General features: G+C 36.1%; 3 protein-coding genes across 3 annotated transcripts; 1 reads left to right on the top strand and 2 right to left on the bottom strand.

Annotated features, from left to right (window-relative positions):
* Nucleotides 1-544: 544 nt before the first annotated feature.
* LOC103313112 (uncharacterized protein) lies at nt 545-7,476 on the top strand. Its single transcript, XM_008195515.3, has 7 exons — nt 545-695; nt 1,125-1,254; nt 4,739-4,853; nt 4,903-5,060; nt 5,149-5,297; nt 5,518-6,067; nt 6,115-7,476. Exons 1-7 carry the CDS (start codon nt 624-626, stop codon nt 6,978-6,980), a joined length of 2,040 nt encoding a protein of 679 aa, XP_008193737.1. The 5' UTR covers nt 545-623; the 3' UTR covers nt 6,981-7,476.
* LOC107398016 (EF-hand domain-containing family member B) lies at nt 2,037-3,946 on the bottom strand. Its single transcript, XM_015980606.2, has one exon. It carries the CDS (start codon nt 3,650-3,652, stop codon nt 2,060-2,062), a length of 1,593 nt encoding a protein of 530 aa, XP_015836092.1. The 5' UTR covers nt 3,653-3,946; the 3' UTR covers nt 2,037-2,059.
* Nucleotides 7,477-8,010: 534 nt separating the features above from the next.
* Nucleotides 8,011-9,434, bottom strand: Tmem18 (Transmembrane protein 18). The gene is made up of 4 exons (XM_008195516.3): nt 9,223-9,434; nt 8,959-9,076; nt 8,558-8,706; nt 8,011-8,503 (listed from the first exon to the last, which is right to left on the bottom strand). The coding sequence occupies exons 1-4, from the start codon at nt 9,283-9,285 to the stop codon at nt 8,390-8,392; spliced, it is 444 nt and encodes a 147-aa protein (XP_008193738.1). The 5' UTR covers nt 9,286-9,434; the 3' UTR covers nt 8,011-8,389.
* Between the last annotated feature and the right edge of the window lie 1,954 nt (nt 9,435-11,388).

The raw sequence follows: 11,388 nt of genomic DNA, 5'->3' as shown, positions 1-11,388 counted from the left end.
TTATTAGTAATTTTTCGGCTTATTTTCAACAAAGTTTGGGCAAAAATAATTGTATAAAAAGCATGCCTAAACGCCTAAACGCTCGAAAACGGCCAAATTTATTGATTTTTTAATCCAGTTCAAGACGATTCACTAAAAAACTAACTAAGTTGGTTAAAACGGTCAAAAAAGCAAAAATTTTCGGATCAATTTAAAATTAATGTGCCGAGATAAGTGAGATGAAAATTCGCTAAGTTAAGACCTAAAAAATCATAGTATTCTATGGCTCTGTTTAATTCTTTTTCGGTCCGTATAATAGTTCGCCACTGCAAATTTAAACATGAAGATGAAATTCTCGAAAATTTTTTATCAATTTCCAGTTTTTCTTAAATTTTGGCGAGAAAATAATTATAAGGATATATCTACTACCGCTCTATAGGAACATAGCATATGTGTAGTTGTTCCTTGTCTGTTAAAAATCGAAAAGTCAAAAAAGTTTACAGAGAACTGTATAAAAGTAACTTTTCCAATCGAAAGCGCCGCAGCAGGAAATCCTGAAATAGTTTCAGCTACTGCGCGAGCTTGTCAGAGCTTTGGCTTCTGAAGCTTCAGTTTTCAGTCGTGCATGCGAGGGCCAGGTTAGAATGGAGTCCCGTGGAAATGTGTTGTTTGTGTTCGCGCTGCTAATGTTAACGACATTGGTTTCTGCGCGAGCTGTATGTATACATTCTGCACACTCTACTTGTGCTAATTTATTTATATATCGACTCAAATTAGAGCTATTCTCGTTTTAAATTAGGTTAACGCACTCAAGGTGTAGCTGTGGATACCTCCCTTTAGTTAATAAATAAACGGACAGTTTGCACTCTCCCTGTCTTGTAAATTATTCAAAGTCCATGCGTACGTGCTTGTAATGCATGCAGTCGATACGGAATTTTGCTGTTGTTTTATTGTCAGCTTGGAATTTTTAATAAATTTTAATATGAAGCGATTAATGCTAGAAGCGCACTATTTTATTTTCTTGAATTTATTAAATTTTTTTAACAAAGTTGTAAAAAATGTACCTACGTACTTCAAATAAGATGAAACCACGTAGAAAAAGCCTAATGAGAATGAATTTAATGTTAAATTGGGTCGGCTTGTAGGTGAACATTAGCAACACGTGGATGCTTCCAGAGGAAGGTTTTCCGGTATTTTATCGTTATTTCCGGGATCGCATATCTTGGTACGAAGCCGACGCCGTATGCCAGTTTCATCACTCCAATCTGGTTACCGGTAAGTGGTTGATCTTGTTAAACCATTAGCACGCTTTAACGCTCCTGTCAATTTATTCATTTCGTATTACAAATGACGGTTCTTGCAGTATGAATATACGCTCGCCCTTCCCATTTACAGTTCTATAGAGATTATCCCGGATTTCACATTCAGAACACATGAATATTAATTATTATTAGACCGCATTCAGGCTGCATTTTCAGAATCAATCTTAGGCAAACTTCCCCAAAGAAGTATCTCACGTCGAAGGCATTTTTTACTCATATAACCAAAAGGGAATTTAAGCACGTTTTTTGGTTTCAAAACTCATTTTTTTCACTAGATTTTGCCAAATCATAGCAACAAATCACGAAATTAGAATGAAACTCGAACATTCGAGTTTTTTCACATTTTTTACACAAAACGCACGTTATAGGTACTACCAACCAATGAAATGCAATTATTTGGCAAAATTTTCTCAAAAATGTTATTAGTTTTGCCTTAATATAATTAATATTAATAAAAAAGCGGAACAGAATCTTTTATGAAGTTTAGAGAATTGAGAAAATCTGCCAAAGCTTAAAACTTGGCTTTCAAATAAAAAAGTCGAAAGATTAAGACGTCTCAAATGATTTTTTATAGGGACATCTTCAGTTTTGTGTTACTCTCGAACCGTTCTGGGGCTCATATTTCAAACACCTAACAACCCTATTATTCCTGCTCCCAGCCCGCCAGACGGCCGAGTTTTCCTGTTTTAAACCCCCACAGGATTACTCCAAGATCCAACAACTATAAGAAAAACATTCCACATTTCGTGTTTATTTATTCAGCATGTTGCTTCATCAATTTTCAGTTTCTTATGCTCGCCGTTATACTTTTGCACCAAATTGTTAAAAGTGTCGACGCACACTGAGCCAGTTTTATCCTGATCGACGCCTTCCGTCCACAATTTTTCAAAGGATGCGTCGTCTATTTCGTAACCGACTTTTTCAAATAAGCTTCGTAAAACGTCAGGTTTTCGAGGCAGGAAGAAATCTCGGAATGACAAACCGTAGTTGCAATAAACGCTCGGATTCAGTAAAATTGCAGCCGAGCACTCGTCCCCCAAATTTTCCAAATCGGCTCTGCAGCCTCCGTGCGGGACTATAGGACGTGACAAGTCGTATCGAATGGATGGAATGCCCGCGGGGGGACTACTGGCATTATTTATTAGCAAGTAATCGCAAACGGCCGCCTGACTCGAACTGAGATAATACTGATTGCGCTCGGGAACATCCTGAATTTTCATCAGCTGCAAGGGCGGAGTCTTGCTGTCCACAATATCCAGAAATTTCATATAGAGGATTTTATCCTCGCAAATGATTGAAAGCAGCCGCAGCAGCGGCTCCAGATTTGCCCTGTCGAAGGTGAAACGGTGGCAGGAGCACACTTTGTAGAACGTCTCCAAAGGCAAGGTCCCACTTTGGTCCCCATCATAATACAGCAAGGATTTGGCCAGATCATTGGGTGTGAATTCCAGAGTGAACCGCTTGAATAAGTTCTGCTTCATCTTGTTGAAGGACATGAGCCAGCACTTCAGGTCTCGTTTAAACTGGCATGGTGGACAGTCGCCATCTTTCAGCAACTCTTCAACGCCGTACAAGTCCCTCACTGCTGGTTTTCCGTAGACGAAATCTTTAGGCAGCTGCTCGCCGATATTATTCGGCCGCAGACACTCGCCCAGTTTGTTCCGGGTTTTGTTCAAAAAATCGGCCTGGATTTTGTTCGTGTAAACCACCGGCTCGTTCTGATGCCAAGTGCAAGCACACCTAACCCAAATTCCCCGTGGATCGAATTTCGTCCGTTCGCCGAACCGTTTTGAGCTATCGAAAGCCGGGGATAAATAATTGCGACAGATCCGCTCCCCCACATTGTAGTCATTGTGCGATTTTTTATACATTTCATGAGCAATCTGGTTCTCTGTCAGGACCTGATAGACGCCTTTCGGCGGATTCACGAGCTCTTTGACTGACTCGTCCTTGTTGCTTTTTATTCCAAAAGTGACTTCAAGTGGATTTAATCCCTTTGGCAGTCCGGGAATTGGATCGCGACTTTTGCCGATGCATTTATTCCAGTGCGATTCGTACGAAGTCTCTTTCAGTTCATTAATTAGGGTTTGGTAGCGGGTTTTTACCGCCGGCTGCAGGATTGTCCGGATTTCTGTATAAACACCTCTCTGGATTTTGTTTTTATAAGGTTCGGGTTCGTACACGGGCTTGGCGTTCTTTGCATTGGCAAAATACTTCAAAGCTTTAGATGCATCGTCTACGGAATATTGTTTTAAACAGTTCGCGACGCTATCTCCCAAATTATCGGATAATTTTCCGGCGGCTAAAATGAATGGGGCTCGATCGATAAACTTATTCTCGTTTGAAGCCATTTTACAATTTTTAAGCGTCAAAGTGACGTAATATTTAGTAATTTATGGAGAAATCATTATTTCTTCTTCTAAACAATACGTTTGACACCTTTCGGCCAAGAATCAATAATTCATGACCATCATTCCGATGTTGTAATATCTGAAAATATCCTTCAGGGGCTTTGCGTGAAACAGTGATAAATGACGCTGTTAGAGAGCTGACACTAAGATATTATCTATCAGTGCAAATTAAAGGGTGATATCGATCGCTACAATTCCAAGTGCTGGAAATAACAATTATGATCAATGTGTATGGTGTTCCACGTCCACCAAAAAATAAATACATCCGCATAAAAACAAACATTAATAGCGCAAACAACAGATAATTAAATATACCTCAATTTGGTGCTTTTGTCCTATTCAAAATATATCTGAGGTTGTCCAGACTTTTATTAATTGAAAAAATTCTTAAACGAAATTAAGAAACTTACCATTCAATCATTAAAAAGTGAAGCGTATTCGTGGCAAAGGAAAGCCCGGTTTATCGATACTATCCAACTTTTATTGCTTAAAAATATTATAGGTGCCGGGTGTTGGTGTACAATTCCTAGAAGACAATCAAATCAGTTGAGGCGTTTTCTTTTGTGTTGCTGCGTTCCACCGGCAATCGATTACCTCTTAGTGCGAAAATATTTGTCAATTTCGACAAATTGTGATGAATTTTCGGATAAAAATTCCGTGAGTGTAATTTGATTCAGAATGGATGCGAATTTGGTTTTCATTTCAATTCTATATGTGCAGCAAAATCTTTTTGTAAACAGAGGGGGTCGAGCTGAAATCGATAGCGAACCGGCGAGAAGGCATTAAGTTATCTCCAACTCCAAGGCTTTTCCGTGCACGTAGCAATCAGTATACACTGTACCCACCTTCTCCTTGTAGGAATCCTCAAAGTGAACTTGCAAATTTACCCTAATTGGCTGGCATTGTCGGTTCAACGTGTACGTATATGTTTGTCTATGGAAATGAGGAGCGAAATCCCGCTTGAAATCAGATATTTGTTACTCGTTCATCCAGTTTGTGATTCTCAATAGAACTTGATGCTTTTAGCTGACAGTACATCGCAATACGATGCCATACGAGCGTATCTCAAAGAATTAGACATTAACGAGAATGTATGGATTGGACTGTCTAAGACCACAGGGCGACCAAATTTCACCTGGACGTGAGTATATTTCTCAAACTTTTCATTTTATCTCAATTTTCGTCAATAGAAATTTTCGTCCTTTGTCCGGTGAGGGTCACTGGCAGCAACAGCTACCCAAAAGTGACGATTCTCTTTGTACTGCCATGGATCCAGTCGCAGATTTCCTGTGGAAACCGATGAACTGTGGAGGACCCGAAATAGCGTCCTTTATTTGTGAATTACCCGGTAAGATAATCGCGGTAAACACCCAAACATTTCTTAAATAATCTTTTAAAACATTATCGTAATTTAATACGAATTATTTTTTCTTAAGTTCCATCGTGGGCTATGGGTCCCAAAGGATGTCTTTTGACAGAACTACCGTCTTTAACAGTTTTATACATTCCGGAACAGTCGGCACTTGAACTCACTTCAGACTGTGGTCTTGACGGCACAAAAAGAATTGCGTGCAAAGGAAACGCGGTAAGGGTTCATTGAAGTATCACAGTAATTACACAATTACAAATTACATACAAAAAAAGAGTTAACATTGCCGATTTATCTTAATTTATCAAGTTTTGTAATTAGTTTTTTTGAAAAAAATTAGCGAAGTGGAAATAAAACTATCCCGGCGCATCCACCATTTTTGCACAGTTCTGACTAATTGTTTTATTAAATGTTTTGGTAAACTACTCTGTGGCAGGACCGCGAAGACATCCTAAAACAACTGTCGTGCTCGATATCCCCCGAAGATTTCGAGGATAAGCCGACAAAAAATCCAATTTTGCCCAACATAACATCAAGCAGCGTATCTGAAACATCCGAGGATGTTGTCTCTAGTAAAACGACAAAACCGTGGACTTCGAATACCATCGACATCGATTATGGAATGCCGACACGTCATCGCAGAGAAACCGAAGACACACTGAGTCCTGTTTCCACCAAAAGTACGACTGATTTATCCAATCAAGAAGCGCACAAACAAGAAATCATTACGATGTCTAGTCAGAGCCTCGAAACTGAAACAACCAGTAGCAATCCTGATGGAGATGTGACTCTAGACGCGAGTGTATCTTTGAAATCCGACAAATCCACAGAGCTTAAAACGACACAAGTAACCGATTTAACCACTCAGGACATTAATGCTCAGACTGTTACTGCTGAACCGAAAACAGCGAATCCAGAAAGTGGAGATGTGGGCGAGTATCCTGCTGCTATTAATCAAGGACAGCTTTTCAGTATTATCGAAAACGGTAAAAATTAATACAGTCTGAACAATACATCAATAATTGTTTTGCAGGAACAATGTTCGATATTCTGGAAGTCAACGATACGTCTGAGGACGTGAAGTTTGCCAAAGAAATAGTGATGGAGACACCACAGCTAGAAACTGGAACGTCTTTGAAATATAATAGCGAAAATAGTGAGAATTTTTACACGACGGTGGTTTACCACAAAGAGCCCCCGTCCGAGGCCAGCTTTGTCACAAACAAATCAGTTAAAAAACCCGATAAACATTCGAAAAAAGACATGTTGAAGGAAAAAGATCCGAAAAAGGCAAACCACGATAATAAATATCTCCCGAAAAATTTGAATACGTTGGAAGACACCACAGAAAACGAAAAAACTCTCTTAAAAGAAGTGGAAATGTTCCCGCTCCTGACGGACCCCCTGACGAAACTTAACCGAACTTACAGGAAAGACATCCCGGTTAAAGCCGACAAACACCACCACGTCGAAGTCGCGTGGGGCGAGAAAGAAAACACGAAGAAATTGTTTATCACCACTAAACGAACCGAGGCCTTACAGACCTCAACACCATCCGCGAAAGAAAACTTGGAACTTCTCAACAGCAGCGAAGAGGAAGTTATGCACAAGATTGACTCAAAAATAGATCTACTCAACAACAACTCCGCGATAAACAACGAGAGTGAAACTGTAACACTCCCCAAGCCGGAAAAAGCAATTGAAGATTCCGATTTGATGAAAAAGCAGTTTTTGCCGAAATCGCTTTTTGGTGAAACCAAACCGGGCACAGAAACCGCAACGAGTGAGCCCTTGGAGCCTGAACCTCAGGCTCAGCCGAGGCCCAATCGCCAAAGACAGCTCACCCGGCCACAAAGAAGGTCGTTTTATCCGTATTTTTTCAGTAGGGTTTTAGGTTGAGTTTAGTATGTTAAAAAAAGAGCGTGATTTTTGAAAGCACTTTAATGGTTGTTATTTAAGATTGTTAAAGTCGAGTGTTAAATCGGAAAAAATGTTTAGTTGCACTGAAATTGTTCGATCGTGTTGCATTCGCTACAACGATAACTGTTTATTACTGTTACTTTTTTAATTCTTATCATAGATTGTAGTTTAAAAACAAATATTTTTGTTGTTGTAATAATAGTTCTTTGTTCTTTAGTTGTAAAAATAAGTATAGCATAGGACTGTTTTTATAGGACTAGCGTTTTGTGGAATGAATAAGTTTTACAACACTTTTGGTAAAAAGCTGTACAAGCTATGCACCGTCCTGCTTCCCGTCCTACGCCCCCAAACATGCTGATAAACGAAACACATTGTCACTGCTTTAAAAGCAAAATATTTTGCACACGATGTAAAAACATTTCAATGTACATAATTATGTAGTTTAATTGTGTTAATAAAAAAAATCGTGATAAAACTTATTTATTTGGTTATACCAGTGGCTCTGTGGCCATATAGCGTTACGAGAACAACGAAACAAAACAGGAAAGAAAATATAAAACCTTAGTTCATTTAAAAAAAATGCATGATCAGTTGTTTAATCGTCATTAACTTTAGTATGTGGTCCCGAAAATGTTAAATTTTGGTCGAATTTGAAGATATAGCCCTCTAAAATTTTAACTTTTTTTCGATTGGGCTGCCCTCTGATGATCGATTTTGAACCGCTCCCTTCGCAAAATTTGACTGACTGGTGGAATTAATAAAATACAGTCAAAAATCATTCAAGTGTCCAAGTGACAAATAATTATTTAATCCATAATTTTTTGTTTAAACAAAAAATGAAGTAACCTTCCACGAACGTTTAATGAACCAACGACTACAGGAATTAAGGTAATTTTAATTTTTTTGCTACAAATATTGCAATAATATAGGCGGCTGAATGAGTGTTGGGCAATCAAGGCGATAGCCGAGCAATCGATTTTATCAGGTTAACTAAAAAAAACGAATGTGGTCTCTTTTTACGAAGGAGTAATTTATTGTGCATTTAAATTTATCAATCCACTATTCAGTCTTAGATACTTAATAAAAAAGCTTACACTAATGTTAGTTTTAACAAGAAAGACACCTTTGATAGAAATTAGTATACATTAAAAATAAAATGGCAAAATGACAAATTCCAATTGACTAGTTTACATGGTTCACACTATTCTGTCAATAATTAAAATATAACAGCGCTGCTTAGACTTAAATGTCGTAGGTAACTAGTTGATAAACTTAGCAATTACAGTTACAGGTATGCCTTTTTAAATAACTAAAGCCTGCGTTACAAAAAATATGGAATTTATGAATATAAAAATACAATAACATATAGATGTAAAGTTAAGTACATTTCATTCTTCTTTGGATTTTGATTTTTCTAGCTTTTTCTCGTTTTTTATTCGTTCCTCCAACTGGGCGATCTTTAAGTTTTTCATTAGTTGTGTGGACTGATAAAGCCAGCTGCCCTGGAAAACACGTCATGTAAACACAAACACTAGACTTCCTCTATCAAAGCTTACCACCATTAACATGCAGTTCAATAAGATTGGCATTGAAAACACTACTGATATGAAAAGGCCATTGCTATCAAAATACTGCTGTCTTGAAAAAATCTTCCAATTACTCGAAGCTAGTTTGTTGATACTTTCAGAAAAATAAACGAGTAACACTGCAAGAAAACAATTGCGATAATTTTTTCTTCAGAGACCTTAATACAAAGCAGATGCAAAAAATAGACAATTAAACATGTGATTAACCTTAATGGCAAAACCTTTGACATACAAAAACCAACAAAATCATGCTAAATTTGACTGTATTGTATTTATCAATGAACATTAATAATGAACTTTGTATTTTCTGGCTTCAAATGGTAATGAGTGTATAATGCATACTGTTTGAAGCCCCAAGTCTGCACACTTACACAGGCAGAAGAATAACAGTGCCTGGAAGTTTCCATAATTTCTAGTAAATATTGCCATTATAAATATAGTAATATGAAATGTAAATAACCCAAGAAGCCAAGGATCTCTCCAATCGATCTGAAACAAAAATGGTTAAGATTTTTAGCTCATGGACACCCAGCGATGTAATCTTAATAACAAAATGAAAGGAGATGTTTTGGTAGCGCATGAAACAATAATTTAGCGATAGGCATAACCTTGAATTATTCGGAAAAAATACTTACGCTCCAAATAAATGATAAAAACCCATCTATCTGGTTGATTTCAACGAAATTTTGTTCAATCATAATTACAAAATCGCTTAAAATTACTGTTGAAGGTTTACTATAAAACGCTTATCAGTCATGTTTTTTTCAACGAATCACTTCCCCAAACGTTCCTCACGTTGTTTTTCAATGGAACTTGTGATAAACCAACAAAAAAACAAACCACACAAACTAAGATTTTGCATTCAATGGAGCTGTCAAAATGTGTGCCTGTCAAACGCCAAAATTGAACGTCTACGCGCAGTCGTAATCAGTTACTAAACGACAAAGATAAAAGCCACAACTTACATAAGTAAAAAAAGGATAGATTATAAGTAAAAAAACAAACCAAAGCCTTGTTGAATCGGATACAGTAAGCCGTGGTTTAACTTTTCCGTCTCTTTCCGTGCTACTAGAAAGCCCTGTTTCTGTCTTTTATTAAAATCTACAGAGTGTTTCTATGATAATTTTGTTCTATACATCGTATCTACGTATCTTCCCTATTTTTAAATGAATTCTCTTGGGTACAAAAAAGTTGAATAATCAATTAGGAAATACCATTTACTGTAAGTCCTAATTTAAATTTTGTAGTAAGTATATTTTTTATCAAGGTGTGAGATCAGTACTTTAAATTTTAAGGTTTAGGCTTTAGTCGCTTATAGGAATTACCCAAAAATCATTGCAGGCCTCGCTGCTGACGTAAAAAGCCAAAAATATCGTAAATTTCCATGAGAGTAGAGCTTGCCTAATGATTTTCCAAATTATCCATTAGGCTAATTTACATTTAACAGAAAGTCATTTAGATTGCATTTTACTTTTCAATTTAATATGAATTTAGTGAATGTGTTCATCTAGTAAAATCGTTACTCTTAAATTTCTTTTGAAATATCCAATGTTTAATTCTTAAAACTAAAAATAATTGGACTGTTTCTTATTTTTCATAAAATGCACTAAAATTACTGCTTTGCAGAATAAATTTTTAAGTTATAATTTTTAAAATTTTCATTCGTATTTATTCACAAAAAAGATGCACCAAACCTCCAGTGAATTTTTTTTTCGCTGAACGTATACAACATTATTGCTGTCTATACATTTAATAACAACAAAATAAAAAATATTTTCGAAAACAATTTTTTTTTGAAAAAATACTAACTTTAGTACATTTAAATACAAAACAAATATTTTTAATTTTTTTCAGCTGTATTTGGAGTGTATAAAAAATAACGCCCCGTTTGGCATTAATTTTATTTCATTTACTCGTAAATTGTATCCATTTTTTCAATGCGTTTTTTTCCTAAAATTTTGTAAATAGGATTTACCTTCTACGTTTTGTACATAGATTATTGTTTTATAAATATAAAAAATAGCTGCATATTTGATTAACAAGTAACTCACATTATAGCACTGTTAAATTATGTCGAACCAACGTTAAAAAAGAGGTAAGTAATAATTACAAATAATTACATACATAATAATGAATTGCGATGGTTTTCAGCTTTGCTAAAAAGAACAAAATGAATAAATTACATGTTATTTTGTTTAATTCATTTAATAAGATGACTAACTCAGTTGTAAATTGTGTTTACGTTAGCGTGGAAGTAAATTTAGCTACAACTTTAGGGCTATGTAATCTATTATTAGGTACGAATTTTGATAAAAGATATAGGTACCAAATATTCAGCAACTTTTTTAATAATCGTAATGAACGTTCATATCGTGTCGCTCTAATGCATTTTATCAGTGTGTTAACCCCTAGAACAGAGTTTAATAACGTAGATTGCGGATAACCGTCCTTTAATATTGACCACGCAATAAAAATCCATGAGTAACGATTGTTTATAACTAAATTATAATGAAACGTGTTTACGTAAATGTGTGCAGATTATTGATAAATGGAAAACACATGTTAACGTCACATAATTATTAAAAATTTAGGGGCATTATTATGCGTTCGTATGTGTAATGGGCGTAATAGGCTATTAGGCGAATTATTTGAATAATCGATTCCTTGTAAAAAACCATATTCTTAATATGAAAATTTTCCGACCAAATACAGACGTGCAACAACAAACGAATTGTTAATATTTTTTTGCACCACTGACCGGTCTGCTACACATAAGACGGAGCGATTGTGGAAATCTTGCT

This window comes from Tribolium castaneum, chromosome 5, assembly GCF_031307605.1.
Source record: "Tribolium castaneum strain GA2 chromosome 5, icTriCast1.1, whole genome shotgun sequence".
In the NCBI taxonomy this organism is placed as follows: domain Eukaryota; kingdom Metazoa; phylum Arthropoda; class Insecta; order Coleoptera; family Tenebrionidae; genus Tribolium; species Tribolium castaneum.
This window is presented reverse-complemented; position numbering and strand designations above follow the sequence as displayed.